General features: G+C 36.1%; 1 protein-coding gene across 1 annotated transcript in view; it reads right to left on the reverse strand.

Moving 5' to 3' along the window:
• Positions 1-206: 206 nt before the first annotated feature.
• The window catches only part of LOC123230482 (vomeronasal type-2 receptor 26-like), a 47,107-nt gene continuing 24,616 nt past the window's right edge, over positions 207-22,697 (reverse strand). Inside the window, exons 3-6 of the mRNA XM_044656628.1 lie at positions 13,610-14,413; positions 10,964-11,191; positions 4,703-4,826; positions 207-1,099 (exon numbers count right to left, since the gene is read on the reverse strand). Of these exons, the coding sequence (XP_044512563.1) occupies positions 207-1,099; positions 4,703-4,826; positions 10,964-11,191; positions 13,610-14,413 (2,049 nt within the window). The remainder of the gene's footprint in view (positions 1,100-4,702; positions 4,827-10,963; positions 11,192-13,609; positions 14,414-22,697) is intronic.

Genomic DNA, 22,697 nt, shown 5'->3' on the forward strand with positions numbered 1-22,697 from the left:
TATTTTTTTAAACTCTTACCTTCCATCTTGAAGTCAATACTGTGTATTGGCTCCAAGGCAGAAGAGTGGTAAGGATAGGCAATGGGGGTCAAGTGACTTGCCCAGGGTCACACAGCTGGGAAGTATCTGAGGCCAGATTTGAACCTAGGACCTCCCATCTCTAGGTCTGGCTCTCAATCCACTGAGCTACCCACCTGCCCCCTGAATTATTTTTTCATTCGTTCCTGGGTATTTCTGTCTGGCTTTAGGAGGATCACATAACATTTGGGAATAAAAATGCAGCCTAGTAATCCAGCACTAGAGGCTAAGATGGAGAAGATCTCCACAGTCACCATGGCCTTCCCTTTGGAGCTCTGGTATGTGGGCAGAAATGTGGCCCAGACACTGCAAAACACCAGCATGCTGAAAGTGATGAACTTGGCTTCATTGAAGGTATCAGGCAGATTTCTGGCCAGAAAAGCTACAGTAAAGCTTCCCCCAGCCAGAAAACCCATGTAGCCCAAGACACAGTAAAAGGCAAAGGTAGAGCCCTCATTACATCTAATGATTATGTGACCATATTCAGAGTGTGCATCTGCCTCTGGAAATGGGGGAGAGGTGCTCAGCCAGATTCCACAGAAAATTATCTGAATTCCTGAGCAGATGAGGACAACATAGATGGACACGTTAGGATGTATGAACATACGGATCTTACTCCCTGGTTTTATACCTCTGAAAGCCACAACCACTATGATGGTTTTGGCCAAAATAGAGGAAACAACAACTGTGAATACAATTCCAAATACTGTTTGTTGCAGGAAACAGGTGATAGTGGTAGGATGGCCTATGAAGAGTAGGGAGCAGAGGAAACATAAGATAAGAGAAATGAGGAGAGTATAGCTGAGAGTCCTGTTATTGGCTTTGACTATTGGAGTGTCTTGGAATTTCACAAAGACCCCCAGAACCAGAGCTGTCAGTAAAGAGAAGGAGACAGCAATAAAGACCAAAGTCATCCCCAAAGGTTCTTTCATATTCAGGAATGTTACAGTCTTGAGGAGGCAGCCATCTTTTTGCTTATTTGGATATTCAGCCTCTGGGCACTTCCTACAATGCTCTGCATCTGCAGGAGACAAATAAAGACCAATTAAAAATCATTTTAATAAGATAATTTAAAGCCAAGTTCTCATTGGATTATAGGTTAAATTGTTTTTCACTCATTTTTAAAAACATTTATTAATATTTATATTTTAGAAAAGTCAACGTGGTTACATGATTTATGATCTTACTTTCCACTTCACCCCCCCGACCTCCTCCCCTCCCCTGGCCGATATGCATTTCCACTGGTTTTAACATGTGTCATTAATCAAGACCTATTTCCAAATTGTTGATAGTTGCATTGCTGTGGTATTTTTGATCCCCAGTCATATCCTCATCAAACCATGTATTCAAGCAGTTGATTTTCTTAAACGTTTCCTCTCCTGCAGTTCTTCCTCTGAATGTGGGTAGCATTTTTTACCATAAATCCCTCAAAACTGTCCTGGGTCATTGCATTGCTGCTAGTACAGAAGTCCATTTCATTCTATTTTACCACAGTATATCAGTCTCTGTGTACAATGTTCTTCTGGCTCTGCTCCTTTCACTCTGCATCAATTCCTGGAGGTCTTTCCAGTTCACATGGAATTCTTCCAGTTTATTATTCCTTTTAGCACAATAGTATTCCATCACCAGCATATACCACAATTTGTTCAGCCATTCTCCAAGTGAAGGGCATGCCCTCATTTTCCAGTTTATTTTTGCCACCACAAAAAGCGCGGCTATAAATATTTTTGTGCAAGCCTGTTTATCTATGATCTCTTTGGGGTATAATCCTAACAATGGTATGGCTGGATGAAAGGGCAGGCATTCTTTTATAGCCCTTTGAGCATAGTTCCAAATTGCCATCCAGAATGGTTGGATCAGTTCACAACTCCACCAGCAATGCATTAATGTTCCAATTTGGCCACACCCTCTCCAACATTCATTACTCTCCCCTTCTTTCATTTTAGCCATTCTGCTAGGCGTGAGGTGATACCTCAGAGTTGTTTTGATTTGCATTTCTCTAATTATTAGAGATTTAGAACACTTTCTCATGTGCTTATTGACAGTTTTGATTTCTTTATTGGAAAATTGCCTATTCATTTCTCTTGCCCATTTATCAATTGGGGAATGGCTTGATTTTTTATACAATTGATTTAAATGCTTGTATATTTGAGTAATTAGACCCTTGTTGGAATTTTTTGTTATAAAGATTTTTTCCTAATTTGTTGTTTCCCTTCTGATTTTGGCTACATTGTTTTTGTTTGTACAAAAGCTTTTTAGTTTTATATAATCAAAATAATTTATTTTACATTTTGTAATTTTCTCTAACTCTTGCTTGGTTTTAAAATCTTTCCTTTCCCAGAGATCTGACAAGTATATTATTCTGTGTTCACTTAACATTTATAGTTTCCCTCTTTATATTCAAGTCATTCACCCATTCTGAATTTATCTTGGTGTAGGGTGTGAGATATTGATCTAAACCTAATTTCTCCCATATTGTTTTCCAAATTTCCCAACAGTTTTTGTCAAATAGTGGATTTTTGTCCCAAAAATTGGGCTCTTTGGGTTTATCATATACTGTCTTGCTGACATTACTTATCCCAAGTCTATTCCACTGATCCTCCCTTCTGTCTCTTAGCCACTACCATACCATTTTGATGACTGTTGCTTTATAGTATAGTTTAATATCTGGTACTGCTAGGCCACCTTCCTTCACATTTTTTCATCATTTTCCTTGATATTCTTGATCTTTTGTTCTTCCAAATGAACTTTGTTATAGTTTTTCCTAATTCAGTGAAAAAGTTTTTTGGTAGTTTGATAGATATGGCACTAAATAGGTCAATTAATTTGGGTAGAATGGTCATTTTTATTATGTTAGCTCATCCTACCCATGAGCAATCAATGTTTTTCCAATTGTTTAAATCTAGTTTTAATTGTTTGTAAAGTGTTTTGTAGTTGTTATCGTATAATTCCTTTCACTCATTTTTTTGAATAGTGGGGTGGTCTTATTTTAACTTTATCAATGAGATTCAAGAGGGGTTGTAAAAATTTACCCTGGTAATACTTGAATCTGTGTTAGAAAACTGACCTTTAAGAGATCAGTCTTCATTTTTGGAATAAGTCTGGAGTCAGAGAATAGAGCTACAATTTCCCAATACATATAAATACATAACACTGTTCTCTCTTTTTTGTTCAACTCTGGAACAAAGCCATCCATTGTACTGTCTATCCTAGTCATGGACACTGATCATTTGAGTACATTGTCTTTCCAAATGGATGCCATAACTTGAGAATATGGAGCCTATGAATTTTGTCGTATGGTCAGTCAAGCCAAACTCCTTTATAGGATTATACGTCTATTAAAAATCTCTGTAATGTTTTATAGCTAGATACAAATAGTACATTGTGATCCAAGAAAGAAATACACCTGAAGGACCTTACCAACTCCAAGATGTACCTATGAAATTTAGAAGAGGGACTAGTTTCCTGATCAGGTTAGTAAGCAATTGTGGAATATGTATATCTTGCTTTTGGTGGTCAACAAACAATCAGCAAATTAGGGTTGTAATACATGTTTTATCAATAAGTAATATGTGAAGCAGGACCAATTTGTTCCTTTGCTAAAATCCCTTACCAAAGCTTATTTCCAGATATATCTGACTATTCAGACTGATTTCTCTGCCAACAGAAGTTCTGAAACCTAATTATGTGAATTATTGGAACTGTCATCCTCTAGAGAAAGTCCTAATACCTTAGCATTAGCTAAGGTATCATGTCTGGAGGGAGAGAGAGAGACTGAGAGAAACAGAGATGGAGAAGGAAACAGAGAAAGGGAGAAAGAGCAGGAGGGAGGAAGGGCCAAAGGGGAGAGAGAAAGTAAGAGAGGGACAGAGAGACAGAGACACAGACAGAAAGAAGTGTATAAAAATGGAAGAATGAAATAATGAGGGCAAAAAAGAAATAAAAAAGTAAATAGATAGAATCAGAGAAACAGAGTGAGTGAGTGAGAGAGAGAGAGAGAGAGAGAGAGAGAGAGAGAGAGAGAGACAAAGAGAGAGAGATGAATACAAAGATAGAATCAGAGGGAGAGACAGATACACACAGTGGGAAAAGGGAGAAGGAAAGGAAAAACACCCTGATGGGGGTAGCTGTAATTCACTGAACCTGCCAGTTTATGTTACTTATTTTAAATCCTAATGAATATAGGCAAATATTTAACTGCTCCCTTCCGGTTTCCTGCAAATGCACATATATGCGTGTACATGCACATATGTATATGAAATATATATATATATATACATCATGTACACATGTATATATACATATATTTTCAAGTGTGTGTACATTTGCATAGACTCTACACACAACCATTGTATTAAAGAGAATACTAAAGAATTTTAATTCATCAAAGAAAGAAGACAACAAACACTTTTTTCCATATTACACTTTCTGTTGTGTAATTAGATCAGAGGCTCCATGCTTTGGGTACTTATCTCAGAATATTCCTCTGATATTCCTCTGTCTCATGTGATGTTTTACATTAACAATCATGTTCCCAGGGGTTGGAGATGACTGTAGAAGAATAAACTATTGAGATTTTTCTATAACAGTGGCCATAAGAAAGGAGTTCTCTGCAAAAACTCACCCATCTCACTGGAAATCTCCCCTTCTGGGCATGGGAAGCAACCAAAACAGCAGGCAGCTTTTCCCTCCAAAGGGGTCTTCCTGAATCCAGGACTACAACTATCACTGCATTTTCCACAGGGAACCTAAGAAAATAACAGGTCAATGGAATACACACCTGTAATTGAGAGTTACTGAGGTTTGGGGCAGAAAAAGGAGTTATTTTCTATGTAACCCTTGCTTGACAGCCACTCCCACAAATCATTATGTGGTAGTGTAGATAGAATGCTGAGCTTGGAGTCAGGAAGACCTGAATTCACATGCAGTACTTTAGATGTATGGCCCTGGGCAAGTAATTGAATTTTTGCCCAAGTTTACAAAACTTTCTAATGATATTAGTAACAGTAATTACTTCACAGGGTGGTTGGAAGGATAAAATAAATGAAATGTATAAACCACCCAACCCATATTAGGTGCCTAATAAATGCCTGTTCTTTTGCCCTTTCCTTTTATCTGTCTTTCAGAGAGAAGGGATTCCTGTCGAGAGGGGTAGTTTTTCTGTTATTTTGTAGACACTCTCAACTGTCATATCTGGAAAGATACTAAGCATAATGTGTCTTTAGAGAAGTAAAGCCAAGATGACAAAGTAGATATAAGAAGTAGCAGATAAATGCCCCTTATTCAAAGGAAATATAACAAGAAAATTGGAGGGTAGCACTGAACTTATTAAGAGGGTATATCATGAGTCAGAATGAAAATGACACAATAGTAGAAAAGGTTACAGCACAATACTACAACCCAACTCATCAAATTGATCGAGAGATGCTCCTAAGGAAAAGTGCCCAGTCATTTTTATAGGCCATATTAACATGGAGAGATAAATGGAGTGGTCTATAGACACTAAGGAAAGGAGATGGCCAGGATAATGACCTATGAATGTGCACAAGTTTAAGAGGAGTTTCTAGACTCATATTAAGATGCATTGAAGGAAGCATCTACCCTTCAGTTTTGGGTCACGGATCTAGGGAGGAATGAAAAAGGGGATGTGTACCCATGGGATAAAGATTAGTCTCATGCTCTAGATGGTTTACTAAGAGAGGATTAATTTTATTATCAAATGACAATTTTGTGGCTCAGATCCCAGGTGAAGAGCAGAATTTCATTTCCAATTTTTATTCCAACTTGATGCCTACAGAGAAATAAGGAGGGCAGGAGCACCTAGCTCAAAAGAAACCTTCTGTTCTGTCATTCTGAAGCAATAGAGCTTCCCAATGGTTAAGAGTGGTTGAATCATTCTATTGTTGCTCAAATTCAAACTGTGATAATTAGATTAAGTCTACACTGCCCATCTTTAGATTTATTCACCAAAGGTGAGAGCACCTCCAATTTTGGGAGGTCCATAACCTATATGTGCTAGAGTGGGTGACGAATCAGAATTGACTGTCTGCCCCCTAGGCATTCTATGAGAAGCATCTATTGTGATTGGACACACAAACTAGGGAGGAGGCACAGGAAGTGATGCATAAGTGACACCTTTAAAAAGAGCTCCTCAGTCAGCTGAGAGTCTTCTGGTGAAGAGGGCTGCTAGTGAAGGAGCTCTTCGCAGTCTTCGAGCTTTCCTGGTTCATGGAGGAGTGCCGGCTGTAATGCTGAGACCTTGGTGAGACTGCTTTCAATATCTTCTTTAGAAGTCCACATGGTGAGTTTAAAGATGGAATCTTCCTGAACTTCTCTTAAGGAACTTCCCTTAATAAAGACTCTACGAATAAAGCTTTCACCTCTGGGCCTCTGACCCTCAGCCTCTTGGTTGAGGGTTAATTGGATCTATCTGGATTAATTAGAGAATCATAGTAATTTATCTACTGTGTTAGATTCTTATTTCCTTATTTCCTCTCTCTCTTCTCAATTGTAAATAAACTTTCATAAAAGTCAATTTTGACTTGAGATTATTCTTAATTGAGGATTGATAATTGTTCAATCCTCTGGCGACCACCTTTTAATATATTCGACCAAAACCCCCCTTTTCCCCCTTAAAAACCCAGGTCAAAAGCTTGGAAAGTTCAGAGTTTGGTGGTGAAGGGGTGAGGAGGAAGAGAGAGTGAGCAGATTTCACCCAGAATTAGACCATTTTGAAAGAGCAGAAATCTTCACATCACGACCTTGAATTTTCCCTGTCATCTTGGCATAAAATAAAGTCCCCTTCCAAATAGTAAGAGGACTTCTCTGGACCTTCCCTCTGGATGTGTCTAGAGGCTAATGGAACCATCAGTCAATTCCAAAATGAGGAACTAGGCTGGAAGTAAGGATGAGCAAACAAATAAAAGAAGGCTAGAATAAAAAAAGTTATTAGGATAATGGGGATTTTTGAGACACAAGACCACAAGAAGAGAATTTCCAAATATGCACAGGAAAGGCCTCAAAGAAAAACATGGATTAGGCACAAACTCCATTCTTAGAAGAGATGAAAAGATAATTTTTGAGGATTAAAATGCTTTTTTATCAATGAAATTTGAGCATGAGACAAATAATTGGAGGAAATGAGAAAATGTAAAGAAAAGATTGGAAAAGGATTATACAGTTTGGAAAAAAGAGGTACATAATCTTGCTCAAACCATGATCTCTGAAAATTAGAATGGATCAAATAGAATGCTTTGACTTCATGAGGTAAAGAGGTCAAAATCCAGAAAAATAAAACACAAAGAATCTCAGATTAAAAAATAAATGACCTAGAAAACTTATTGGGAGAAGAATATAAAGAGATACTGAAGTACTTAAATACTATAACCAGAATGAGAACCCAGACACCAAATTTCAAGATGCCTTAAAAGAAATCTACCTGTATATCTCTTAGAACCAGAGGGCAATGTGTTAATAAAAACCATCCATTGCTTGTCTCCTAAAAGAGTCTCCAAAATAAAAGCTAAGGAAAATTTTACTCAAATGCCAGATCTCCCAGGTCCAACAGAAAATACTCTAAGTAGTCAGAAAGAAGTTAAGCCCTGAGTTATCACAGTTCAGTTCACACTCTAAGTGGTAATAAGGGTATTTGAATGGGTAAATATTAAAAGGTTGGTCACCAGGGAATTGAATAATTTTCAATCCCCAATTAAAAAATAATCTCAAGTCAAAATGACTTTTATGGTAGTTTATTTACAAATGAGGAGAGGAAGAAGAAGGAAATGAAAGAGAGGATAAGATAGGATAAGTAATCTAGCACACTAAGTAATTTGCTCTGATTCCCTAGTTTAATCCAGGTAGATCTAATTAACCCTCAGCCAAAGGAAATCAAGCCTTGATCCCAATGCTGGAAAGTCAGAGGCCAACAAAGCAAAAGCTTCAGCCACAGAATCTCTATTAAAAAGGAAGTTCCTTAAGAGAAGTTCAAGAAGATTCAGTCTTTACACTCACCACGTGGAATTCCAAAGGAAAGATTTAAAAACAATCTCATCAAGGTCCAGAGCTCCTTCAAGTCCCAGTCATGAACCAGAAGAGAGCCCTGAGCTCACTGAACTCTCTTTTTAAAGGGGCCTTTTTGCATCACTTCCTGTGCCTTCCTCTTAGTTTACATGTTTAATCACAACAGATACTTTTCTTAGGACTTCCCAGGAGGCAGTTAGTAAATTCTGATTTGTCACTCACTCTAGCACACATGGGTTACAGACCTCCCAACTTGTGAGTTAAGTGGAGATGTTTTCACCTTTGGTGATTAAATCTAAAGATGGGCAGGGTAGATTTAATCTCATTAACACAACACACATTTTAGGAGCTACCACTCAAACGGACCAGGGACCTTGGAATACCATATTCCAGATGACACAGGATATAGATTTAATCCCCAGAATAACTTACCTAACAAGATTAAGTATAAATCCTAAAGAAAATAAACCAAGATAGATCTTTAATAGAGAACTATAAAGTATCACTTATGAAAAGAATTGAAATATGGAGGAATGCTGACTTTCAAACATGAGTAAGAAAATTATAAAAAGGTATTATTCTTTGCCTTTTGCTTTCAAAGAGGACCAATGACATCCTGGGTTGATCTCTTGACCCATGCTTCAGTATCTCTACCAGAAACAACACAGTCCAGTGGCAGGACAAAAGTCAAGACAACAGGTTATGGCCCAGGATGAGGTGGACTACAGATGTGTTGTGGATGTGATCAAGTTCCGTGTGCTCCACAGCAACTGCTTCAGTTTTTCTCCATGGTCAAAGGGACAAATTATTCTCATATCCTCATTCTACTAGGGTAAGTTATCACATACTTGGGGAGGGCATTGAGGGTTTGAGACCTATTAGTTACTCTCAACCTGGTCTAGACCATCTGCTGAGATGTTTTTCCAAGTTTTAGCTGCTGTATGCTACACCTTTTTGAAGCCATAAGTGAGATTTGGGTGACAGGAGGACCAAAGGTGACGAGCAGGCCTGAAAAGAGCTCAGTAGGCCCTCACACTAGAGTTGATAGAACTCTTTGAACATCTCATCCATCTTATAAATGTAAATCCAAATGAGCAATGATAAAAGATCAATGGAACATAAACATCTTATATTCTAATGTGGGGATTCATAGGCCACACTAAACCTTATTAGGAGTCATAGAGATCAACAAATTAGGTAATACCTGGGAGTGGTCGTCTTGCATCTTAATGATTTTTATTAAAAAATGGGAAGATGAGAAGAGGAATATACTGGGTAGAGAAAGGAATGGTAGGTTAGGGGAAATGATCTCACATAATTAGGGCATACAAGAAATCTGTACAAACAAGGAACAGGGGTAGGGGAAGGCTGCTTCTTCCATTTCACTCTTATGTGAACTGCTCAGAAAAGAGAAGACTATAATAAGAAGGAGAATGAGAAATTAGAGAGAAGGTAGGCTAAAAGAAGAATAAGATCTAAGATAATAAAAACTGTAACTAAGAATATTCAGAAAAATTTTGTTTTTTTTGAAGTGGCAAAGAATGGGATTCAGAAATGGTGCTCCTCAGATGAAGAATGGTTGAACAAGTTATTATATACATACATATTATATACTATACATATATACATATACAGATCAATGTGCACATGTGTATATATACATAGGTGTGTATATATTATGAAATAAAAAGAATTGTTTCAGTGAAATATTGGAAACTTCTATGAAGTGATGAATAGGAGGCAACTAGGTGGCACATTGGATAGACTACCAGCGTAATGTATCTTGCCATTTTCTACATTACACCAGGTATTGAGTTGGGATGTCATGGGTTCAAATCTGACCACAGATACTTCCTACCTATACGACCCTAAGCAATTCACTTGACCCCACCTACCTAGCCCTTAATCTTTTGTCTTAGTGTTATTACTAAGACTGTAAGGGCTTGTTTTCTAAAGAAGTGATAGCAAGTCAACAGAACCAAGTGAATTAATTCTACAAAAAACAATGATTTACTAAAAACTAACAACTTTGAAAGAATTAAGAACTCTAATCAGACTAATAATAAACCACAAATCAACAGGATTAAGGATAAAACCTGGTACCTTCTTCCTGATAGAGAGGTGAAAAACCTCAGAATGCAAAATAAGACATAATATTTTTTACACGACCAATGTGGAAATTTGTTTGTCTTCACTACACGTGGGGTTTTGTTCTTCTTTCATTCCATTTGGGAAGTAGGAAGTTATGGAGAGAATTGGAGAAAAGGTTAGCTTCTGCTGATACAAGGAAATCATATGTATACAAGCACATATATATGTTCATACATACATACATACACACATAACCTATGGGGCAACTAGATGGCACAGTAGATAGTCTGGAATAAGGAAGATGTAAGTTAAAATCAGTTCTCAGGCACTTACTAGGTGTGGAATACTGGGCAAGTCACCTGACCTCTATTTCCTCTCTTCCTTAACTGGTAAAATGGGGATAAAATGGAAGAGGAAATGACAAACTACTCCAGTATCTCTGCCAAGAAAACCCCATGAACTTTGTAAAGTTGTCATGTAGAAGATAACATGACAATAATTAAAAACAACAACAAATACCACTAGGATTCTCATTCCCTCTGTGTCCTGGAATAATCACTCAATCTTCGTAGGTATAAGTTTCCTCATATAAAAATGGAAGACAGTGTACTAGATGGTCTCTTAGGATTCTTCATTATCTACAAGGTTCATCATATTTTTAAGTATGCTTTAGATTCTTTCATTCCTAACTATATGTAACACAGAGTAAACCAAACAGGGCAAAAATTGTTCCTGTTATTAAAAGAGTAAAGTTATCATTGAAAATGTGTCTCACCTTTGAATCCCACAAGCTCCACACTATGGCATCTTCATGAATTGTGAAATCTTGACCATTTGGAGCATTGGGGATAAACTGGCCCACTTTTATCAGAGCTTCAGACTCATTAGGAAAAAACATATAGTTCATAATGGTATATTGAGCTTCGGATCTTCTTTTCTCATCCACAAACACCTGATCACCAGCACTGTTGTTAAAGTATGTATATCTCAGGAAGGAGTGTAGCTGAAAGGAAAGAGGATTTTCATTACTGGATGGCACCTGAATGATGAGTTCTTCTTGAAATACAACCTATGATTTATGTGATATATACTAGGCTTGCTTTGTAGCCTTATTGAATTTTGTAATATTATTAGGAGATATAAAACCTGACTTTCTCCTGGGACACAGAATCTAACCTCTAGAAGCCAGTGTTGCTTATATATTCCCAGTCAACAAACTGTTTCAAACTTGACTTCTTACTATTTCTTTTTCTCTTTAAATAATCTATATCCAGGGGCATCTAGATGACTTAGTGGAATGACAATTTGGCCTAGAAGTGGGATGTCCTGTGTTCAAATATAGGCTCAGACACTTCCTACTGTGTGACCCTGGAAAAGTCACTTAACTCTTATTGCCTTGCCTTTATTTCTCTTTTTCTTTGGAACCAACATACAGGATCAACCTAAGATGGGAAGTAAGAGTTTTATAAAGGAAATAATCTACTGGCAAGGTCTGTTGATTTTACCTTCGCATCATCTCTGAAATATATTGGACTTTTACAATATTTGTAGCTTACTGGTGGGTTTATCTGCAACAAGTCTATTCTCAATACAGTCAACTCTCCATTCAACCACTAAAATAATTTTTCTAAAGGTCAGGTCTGACCATGTCACTCCCATGCTCTCTAAACTCTCATGCCTCTCTCTCAACTCAAGGATTTAAAAATAAATCTTCTGTGTGGGATTTAAAGCATTTTCTAGAGAACTGAGTTTCCATCAGTTTCTGAGAGTGTTGAGCAGTTTTAAGAGACAATATCAGGATATGGTTGATTAGTGGAGAGGTTTGTTTTTGTAATTGTGAACAAATGAACTGCTACAATGGCTACAAAGGTTTTTATCCAGACTATCATCTCAGATATGGTATTGAAATATTTATTTGTATAAATTTTTGGTTGTTGTCCTTTGTCCTCAAAGCCGATTATGATGAAATCACTGGGGAAGCCTTTTGATTCATTTATAAATAGAATGTAAGTGAGGCAGGGAAATATAAAGACATCAGCCCCACTCTCTCTTCCAGAATGATTGAAGTTCAAAGTCAAGATGACTGGTGATGGCTGAGGATGCAGTAGATGATCTTGACTTTTACGATGTCTAATTAAGATTTAAGTGCTTCAAGGCACTTGCTTCAGTCGCCTTTATGGCTAATGAACAAGTTATTCTGATATGGACATAATCACATGCCTGGAATAGACATCCATGTAATTCAAAGAGGAGTTTAAGACCCTTTGGTTACCCTCAACCTGATTTACCTTGTATCCCCAGATGATTTACTGGGCTATGGATGCTGTGAATGCTATAGTTTCTTGGAGACATAGGTGAGAATTGGGTGGCAAGTGGACACTAAAAGAAGAAATCAACCCTGAAAGTGGGCCCTCATATGAGAGATGCTAATTCTTTCTGCATATGCCAAACACCTTTGTAGCATAACAAGTTAGTTTAACTTGGCTGGTAACCAAAATACTGGTGGCTCCAGCTCACCCAAGGACACACATCTTCGAAGCATTTTACTACTGGGGAAATTCCAACAACGGAGCCATTTCCCATTGGGAAAATTCACCCTTTGCTTAACTTTGCTTTGCCCACTTAATAATATAGTTTGCCAGGCCTCTCACATGTGGTGGGCAGAGCTTTAGGAGAACATGTGTCATGAGGTTATGAAATTATGCTTCATGTATGCAAAAACTCATTAAAAAAACTTACACCTTTAGTAAACTGTATGGTCAATAGAACTTGTGTTCATTTAAACCTATGATTCTAGGAACAGATGAAAAGGGATCATTAAAAGTTTCTAAGAAAAAAGGGTCTTTAGTTCATTTATAAACTAGAATGACAGTTCAAATTTGATCACCACACTATTGAGAAACTGTGTATCTATAGTAATTTATCTGAAAATCTAACATACTCTTGATTGATTTAGATTCCCGAATGAGAATTAATGAATAAATTACTCACTTGCAGATAGTTAATAAAGACTGGTCATTGGTTGGTTGATTGTCAGTCAGTATAGGATATTTTATAGCCCAATCTGGGTTGATGATGGATAGATTTTCAATAATCGTATCTGCTACAAAGTGGAATAAGATGCCTTTGTAGGAGATATGTTATCCTACAATTAGAAGCACAACTGAAAATTTATTGCAAAGCAATAAAGTTATATGTGTGACAACCAGGTGTTACCTGAGATGCTTGCCAACTTCAAAAGTATGAAAGAAACATTAATTATGAACTTCATATGCTTATTGACAAGTATTGGCAAGTAACAATATATTCGGTAAGGAACATATAATGACAGAACTGGAGAATTGGAACTGTATTTTTTACATTGTTCCCAAGCATACTCAAAATACATCCTAATTATTCCATATCTAAAAAGTGACATTACCTGCCAAGGATGAGGAAATAAGAATTCATCAATGCTCATCGATTTTTTCTCTGATTTTCTTGCAAATATTTCATGGAGTGCCCAAGCCATAGCATACACGGTATTGTAGATGGTGTAACTCCAGCCAGAAATGGTCATATCAAAAGAGCACAGAGGCAAAGTCTCTAGGGAAGCATTTGGTGAACATATCTCTTGCCCTGCATTTTCCATTTGATCTGAGCATTTAAAAGCTGAGAGCCAGAATCTACTAAGTAAAATATCATCTGGGTATTTTGAAGGTCTAACCGACTTAAGAAAAGTCTTAAACCCAGGAATTTCCCATGTCAAGTAAGAAAATGTGAGAGCCCCACGAAAAGCAGGTCCTTCACTGTGGAGGTGTCTCATGGTGATGTCCCAGTGAGATGTGGCAATCCACACCTTCCGTGTTGGGAAGAAAGGAATTTGTGAATATCTCAAAATCATTAATGAATCTGTGTCACCATGGATGACCATCACTACAGTTGATGATGATAGGATTCTGGGCATGAAGGTCTCCTGTGATTCCATATGTCTTCTCTCACTTACAGGAATCTTCTCTGTGAAGGACACACAAACTCCTTTCTTTACCATTTCCCCTCTAATTTTCCAGAGAAATTCCTCACCTCTCATGTCATCTGAGACAATCAGACCTATCCAGTTCCATTTAAAATATACCATTAAGCGAACAACACCTTGATGAAGAGAAGAGTCTTTGGGAGCCATCTGATAGAGAAAAGGAAACTGGACCTTGTCACTAAGAATGGAATCAAATGGACCATAGCTGATCTGGATGAGAAAGAAATATGGATCAGTTTAACCCATGGTCACAGGGAGAGAATTGAAGCAAAATGCAAATTCTTAAATGAGAATTTCTGTTGATAGAAAAACATGTAAATTTCAGGACTCTTTTAATGTTTCTATTTTAATTTCTGAAAAGCTTTATAGTAATCCCCCTTTCTTCTCTCTGAAGAAGACAATGATTAAATGAAGACAGATGCTTGAGATTTCTGTTGTTACTTCTGCTCCAGCCATTGTAGCTTCCCTTTGCTTTTTTAAGGAACCGTGATTTATTCTTTTTTTTTATTGTTGGTCATATTACCTTTCTAGATTAAACCTGTTATATATTATTGAAGGTGGGGAAATTGCTTTCTTTTTAAACAAAATAAAAATATATACATCTAGGAAATATTCTGGCACTTTATTCTTTTCTGAAATCTTATATATTAGGCTTTGTCTTTCTTAACTAGAAAACAAATGGATACACTAACTGACCAAGAAATGAGTATGTACTCTGTAATATATGTTACATCCATGTATTTGACCAGGTTTCCTTCATCTATAAGAGTAGTAACTAGGTCCAAAAAATAAGATTACTTTTAATAGAATTATTCCTGATTAAACAAAGTTGATGCTTTGCAATCACTGATTGCTATCTAGATATGCAGAATTTGTTCAATGTTTCATTCTAGAATTAATCAGGAGCTAAAGTCAACATCATTAGCAGAGATTTAGGATTCCATAGTCTTCTCTTTTTTGAAAATCAGGATATTTACCCTTTTTAATCTTGTGGTACAGCTAGGTGGCATGGTAGATGGAATATTAGGCCTGGAGTCAGGGAGACCTGAGTTCAAATGTGTCCACAGACACTTATTAGCTATGTGATCCTGCATAAGTTATTTAACCCTATTTGCCTCAATTATCTTTTCTGTAAAAGGAGTTATACAAGGGAATGACAATTTACTCAAGTATCATTGCCAACACCACCACCAAGAAAATGCCAAATGTGATCACAAGGAATGAATGAAGCAGCTGAAAAACAACAACAATAATCTTGTGGTAACTCTTCCATTTTCCATGATCACTTAGGAAGAAATCTTTAAAAATATTAGGAATAGCAAATTATAGGACACTAAAAGACATGGATTAGAACCAAATGCTATAATTGTGAGGTTTCCAATGCCTGTCAATAGATTTTTATTTAGAGAGATATGTATGATACAAAATATTAAGACAATAATGATACTAAATATGAAGACAAACATTGAGATGGCGAGGGTAACTGTACGAGTACTAAACCTGACATTTATTTGTAGGAATAAGTTAGGAATAGGAGTGATTTCAGTGAATAGCTAAAAGAAGGGAATTTTGATACAAGCCCTAGGAGAGGAATCTGGGAAGGAGAAAGGCATGATGAGAATTTGATGGTTTGAACTCTCACTACTTCCTTCTTGGATTTCCTCTAATCTGGAAGGAGGTTTTACTCTCTGCCTTACTGTTTCATCAAGCTGAAGGGAGATTTTGCTTTAAGAGATTTTCCTTAGTCATAATTTCATGGAGAAATTATTGGCTTCTTGGTTGAGAATCTACTTTGGAGAGAACCCATTTCTCTGAGTATAGAGATCATTTGCCAGAGACCATCTCCAGAAAACCTCTTTGGCCAAGATAACCCAGAGATTTTCATCTTGGACTTTGGGTTACTTAGGGCAGCTAAATCCAGGCTTTTTCCTTTCATTTTTTTGCTAATCATTAGTGGACAGATCAGGTTAGAGTCAGATAGTGCTGTTTTTTTTAAATTCTATCTTTTACTTATTTAATTAATTTAGAACAATTTTCCATGGTTACAGGATTCATGTTCTATCCCTGCCCTCCTCCCAACTCATCCTATAGCCAATGCACAATTCCACTTGGTTTTACATGTGTCATTGATTAAGACCTATTTCCATATTATTGATATTTGCACTTGGGTGCTCATTTAGAGTCAATATTCCTAAGTTTATCCCCATTCAGTCATGTGATCAGGCAGTTGTTTTTCTTCTGTGTTTATATTGCTATAGTTCTTCCTCTGAATGTGGATAGCATTCTTTCTCATAGGTCCCTAATAGTGTTGTTGCTAGTAGAGATGGTATTTACCACACTGTATCAGTCATTGTGTACAATTTGCTCCTGGTTCTGCTCCTTTCACTCTGCATCAATTCCTGGAGGTCCTCCATTTCATTATTCCTTCGAGCACAATGGTATTCTATCTCCAACAGATACCACAGTTTGTTCAGCCATTCCCCAATTGATGGGCACACCCTTGGTTTCCAGTTTGGTTTTTTTGCCACCACAAAGAGAGCAGCTATAAATATTTTTGTACAAGTCTTTTTTTCTTATGATCACTTTGGGGTATAAAACCAGCAGTGTTATGACTGGATCAAAGTGCAGACAGTTTTTAAAGCCCTTTGGACATAATTCCAAATTACCATCCAGAATAGTTGGATCAATTCATAACTCCAGTAGCAATGCATTAATGTACCAGTTTTGCCATATCCTCTCCAACATGCATTATGCTCCCCTGCTGTCATTTTACTCAATCTACTAGGTGTGAGTTGGTACCTCAGAATTGTTTTAATTTGCATTTATCGAAATATTAGAGATTTAGAGCACCTTTTCATCTGTTTATTGATAGTTTTGATTTCTTTATCTGAAAATTGCCTATTCATGTCCCTTGTCCATTTATCAATTGAGGGATGGTTTGATTTTTTTTGTACAATTGATTTAGTTCCTTATACACTTGAGCAATTAGACCTTTGTCAGAGGTTTTGGTTATAAAGATTTTTTCCCCAGTTTGTTGCTTCCCTTCAAATTTTGGTTGCATTGGTTTTGTTTGTACAAAACCTTTTTAATTTAATGTAATAAAAATTATTTATTGTACATTTTGTAATTTTTCCTAACTCTTGATTGGTCTTAAAATCTTTCCCAAAGATCTGATGAATATACTATTCTGTGTTCACCTAATTTGCTTATAGATTTCTTCTTTATATTCAGGTCATTCAACCATTCTGAATTTATCTTGGTGTGGGGTGTGAAATGTTGATCTAAACGTAATCTCTCCCATATTGTTTTCCAATTTTGCCAGCAGGTATTATCAAATAGTGGATTTTTGTCCCCAAAGCTAGGCTCTTTGGGTTTATCACAAACTGTCTTGCTGAGGTCACTTACCTCAAGCCTATTCTACTGATCCTCCCTTCTGTCTCATAGCCAGTACCATATTATTTTGATGACCACTGCTTTATAGTACAGTTTAAGATCTGGTACTTCTAGGCTACCTTGCTTCATATTTTTTTTCGTTATTTACCTTGATATTCTTGATCTTTTTTTCTTCCAAATGAACTTTGTTATATTTTTTTCCTAATTCAGTAAAAAAGTTTTTGGTAGTTTGGTTGGTATGGCACTAAATAAATAGTTTAATTTGGGTATGATGGTCATTTTTATTATGATAGTTCATCCTACCCATGAGCAATTGATGTTTTCCCAATTATTTAGATCTAGTTTTAATTTTGTGGGAAGTGTTTCATAGTTGTGTTCGTATAATTACTGTGCATGTCTTGGCAGATAGATTCTTAAGAATTTTATTTTGCCTAGGGTGATTTTAAATGGCATTTTCCTTTCTAACTCTTGCTACTGGGAAGTGTTGGATATAGATATAAATATAGATATAGATATAGATATAGATATAGATATAGATATAGATATAGATAGATAGATATGTATATATATATATGCTGATGAGTTACGTGCATTTATTTTGTATCCTGCAACTTTGCTAAATTGTTGATTATTTCTACTAGCTTTTTAGTTGATTCTCTAGGATTTTTTAAGTAGACCATCATATCATCTACAAAGAGTGATAGCTTGGTTTCCTTGTTGCCCATTTTAATATCTTCAATTTCTTTTTCTTCTATAATTGCTTCTGCTAGTGTTTCTAGTACAATGTTAAATAATAGAGGTGATAATGGGCATCCTTGTTTCCCTTCTGATCTCATTGGGAAGGCTTCTAATTTATCCCCACTGCATATGATGCTTACTGATGGTTTTAGATATATGCTGTTTATTTTTTTTAGGAAAGTCCCTTCTATTCCTATACTTTCTAGTGTTTTCAATAGGAATTGGTGTTGTATTTTTTCAAAGGTTTTTTTCAGCATCTATTAAGATAATCATGTGATTTTTGTTTGTTAGATTGTTAATATGGTCAATTATGTGGATGGTTTTCCTAATATTGAACTATCTTTGCATTCCTGGCATAAATCCCACCTGATCATAATGAATAATCCTCTTGATCACTTGCTGGAGGTTTTTTTTTGCTAGTATTCAATTTAAGATTTTTGCATCTATGTTCATTAAGGAGCTTGATCTGAAGTTTTTTCTCAGTTTTTGGTATGCCTGGCTTTGGAATCATTACCATATTAGTGTCATAAAAGGAATTTGGTAGAACTCCTTCTTTGCTTATTATGTCAAATAGTTTATATAGTATTGAAAATAGTTGTTCTTTGAATGTTTGATAGAATTCACTTGTGAATCCATTAGGCCCTGAGGATTTTTTCTTAAGGAGTTATTTGATGGCTTGTTCAATTTCTTTTTCTGATATGGGATTATTTAAATATTCTATTTCTTTTTCTGTGAATTTAGGCAATTTACATTTTTGTAGATATTCATACATATCTCCTAGATTGCTGTATTTATTACCATATAATTGGGGAAAATAGTTTTTAATGATTGCCTTAATTTCCTCTTCATTAGAGGTGAGGTCTTCCTTTTTATCTGTGATACTATTAATTAGGTTTTCTTCTTTCCTATTTTTATTAGATTGACCAGCATTTTGTCTAATTTGTTTTTTCCAAGTACATGCTTCTAGTCTTATTTATTAATTCATTAGTTCTTTTACTTTCAATTTTATTAATTTCTCCTTTAATTTTTATGATTTTTAATTTAGTTTTCATCTAGGGATTTTTAATTTTTTCACTTTCTAGTTTTTTTTTTAATTTGCATGCTCAATTCATTGGCCTCTGCCCTCTCTAATTTGTTAATATATGCACTCAAGGGTATAAATTTCCACCTTAGTACTGCTTTGGCTGAAGCCCATTGGTTTTGGTAAGAAGACTCATTATTGTCATTCTCTTCAATGAAATTATTAATTGTTTCTATGATTTGTTCTTAAACTAATTGATTTTGGAGAATCTTATTATTTAATTTCCAATTAGTTTTTGGATTGCCTTTCCATGTGCCCATGATAATAACTATTTTTATTGCATCATGATCTGAAAACATTGCATTTATTATTTCTGCTTTTTTTGCATTTGTTTGTTATATTTTTATACCCTAGTACATGGTCAATCTTTGTGAATGTGCTAAGTGCTGCTGAAAAGAAGGTATATTCCTTTTTGTCCCTATTTATTTTTCTCCACATATCTATTAATTCCAATTTTTCTAAGATTTCATTCACTTCTTTTACCTCTTCTTCTTTATTTTTTGGTTTGATTTATTTAGATCTGATAGAGGAAGGTTCAGGTCTCCCACTAGTATAGTTTTATTACCTATTTTCTCCTTAAGCTCTCCCAATTTCTCCTATAGAAATTTGGATGCTGTACCATTTGGTGTACACATGTTGAGTACTGGTATTTATCCATTTTCTATATTGCCTTTTATCATGATGTAATTACCTTCCCTATATCTTTTAATCAGATCTATTTTTACTTTGGCTTTGTCAAATATCATGACTGCAACTCCTACCTTCTTTTTCCAATTTGATGCCCAGTAGATTTTGTTACAGCCTTTAACCTTTACTCTGTGTGTCTACCTGCCTCATGTGTGTTTCTTGTAGACAATGTATGGTAGGATTTTGGTTTCTAATCCATTCTGCTATTTGCTTTCATTTTATGGATGAGTTCATCCCATTCACATTCAGAGTTATTATTACTATCTGTGTATTCCCCAATAGTTTGATTTCCTCTCCTTGTCCTGCCTTTTTTCTTTTAATATTTCCTTCCATACCAGTGTTTTGTTTTTAATCAGCCCCCTCAATCCCCACCCTTATTTTACTTCCCTTTCTCCTCCCTCCCTTCTTTTTCCCCTCTTATTTTTCTTTAGGGTCTTTTTGAGTTACCACACACACTCTTCCTTCCTATTATTTCTTCCTTCCCCACCAGTCTGTTTGTTATCCTTCTACTTTTCTATAGGGCACAAATAAATTCTCTGCCCCAATAGGTCTGATTGTCCTTCCCTCTTTGAGTCTCTTTAATTGTACAACTTAAGTATTTCCTGTCTCTAACCTCTTTACCCTTCCAGTATATTTGTCTTTTGCCCTAAGCCCAATATGAGCTTCTTTATGTAATATGTTTTCCCAATTTTGTGTCTTTTCCCCATTTCTCTTAATATTATCCTCTTTTTACATATATCTCTATCTCTATATCTCTATCTCTATATCTTGACATTTCATCCTAAACAGTTGGTAACTGTTCCCTCTAAGTATACTTTCTCTAGCTGTCCTGATGATAATAACAATTTTTAAGAGTTACCAATACCAACTTTTCATATAGAAATACAAATCATTTGAACTTATTGGGTCCCTTAAATAAAGTTTTGATTTTTTTCCACCCTCTTAATTACCTTTAGATGATTCTCTTGAGTTCTGTGTTTGGACATCAAATTTTCTGTTTAAGTTCAGTTTTTTCTTCATGAATGCTTGGAAGTCATCTATTTTATTAAATGACCATACTTTCCCCTGCAAGAATATAGTCAGTTTTGCTGGGTAGTTGATTCTTGGTTGTAGGTCTAGTTCCCTTGCTTTCTGGAATATAGTATTCCATACCTTCCAGTCTTTGTGTAGATGCAGCCAGAGCCTGTGTTATTTTAACAGTGGTTCCATGGTATCTGAATGACTTCTTAGCACCTTGTGATATTTTTTCCTTGGTCTGGTAGTTCTTGAATTTATCTATAACATTCCTGGGCATTGTCAGTTGGGGATTAACATTTGTAGGAGTTGATCTGTGGATTTTTCAATCTCCACTTTTCTCTCTTGTTTGAAAATGTCAGGGCATTTTTCTTGGATAATTTCCTGTAGGATGATATCCAGGCTTTTCCTTTTGTCATGATCTTCTGGTAGACCAATAACTCTCAAATTGTCTCTCCTGGATCTGTTTTCAAGATCTGTGGTTATGTCAATGAGGTGTTTCATATTTTCCTTAATTTTTTCATTCTTTTGATTTTGTTTTATAGATTCTTGCTGCCTTGTGAAGTCATTTGCTTCTAGTTGTTGGATTGTGATTTTTAAACACTGAATTTCATCCCTGGCTTTTTGGTCATCCTTCTTCTGGTCTGATTTTCTTTGTAGGTCATCTTTTACTTTCTTTGCCTCATTTTCAAACTGTTCAATTTTGGCTTTCAAGACACTATTTTTTTGTTTATATTCATGTATTTTCTTTACCCAAATGTCTTCAACCTCTTTAGATTGTTTTTTGAGTTCTTGAGTTAATTGAATTTTGAATTCCTCCAAAGCCTATGTCCATTTCACTAGAGTTTCTGTGTATTTTCTTGGTGTTCCTAGATTCTCCTCTGATTCATTTGCTTTTTGTTCATTTCCTGGATAGAAGTTGTCTATTGTAATTTCTTTTTTCTTTTTCTGTTGTTTACTCATATTTTTTTTCCTTCTCTCTCCCCTGTAATTGGCTGTAATCTTGCTCCTTTGATTATTTGATTTGTGGGTTTGGGCTATTCAGTCCTGGAAGGGCTTCTTCTCTGATCTGTTGGCTAATTAGGTTAGTGTGCCCTGAGGCCAGATCTTCCCCAGCTGGTAGTAAAATCTAAAGGTGTAGTTTAGGCTACTTTCACTGCAGTGTATGGGGGAGGGGTGGAGGTTCCTTGCCCTCTGAAGACTTCTTATCTGTTGTATTGATAAGATTAAGCCAGAGTGGAGTTGATCAGCTGAGCTTGATGTGCCCTGAGACCAAAACCTGGGTGGGGGGCAGCACAAGATGGAGTGTTTGTCTGCCCTCTTTGGGTTTCTCCAGTAGTAGCCTCCATGCCTTCTGTGATCAAAGCCTTGAGTCCGGCACAGCTTTGTCAATGAGGCACTCCCTTGGGACTAGCACTCTTGTCTGCTCAGAGATTCCAGGATCTTTTGGAAACTCAGTACATTAGGTGGGGTAGGGGACTTGGGATCTTCCTTTTTCCTTTCCCCTTGAACTGGAGAGTTCAATGAACTCAGCCTTTTTTTTTTTTTTTTTTTTTTTGGTGAATACTCATCTTTTTTTTT

This window comes from Gracilinanus agilis, chromosome 1 (assembly GCF_016433145.1).
Source record: "Gracilinanus agilis isolate LMUSP501 chromosome 1, AgileGrace, whole genome shotgun sequence".
Lineage (NCBI taxonomy): Eukaryota > Metazoa > Chordata > Mammalia > Didelphimorphia > Didelphidae > Gracilinanus > Gracilinanus agilis.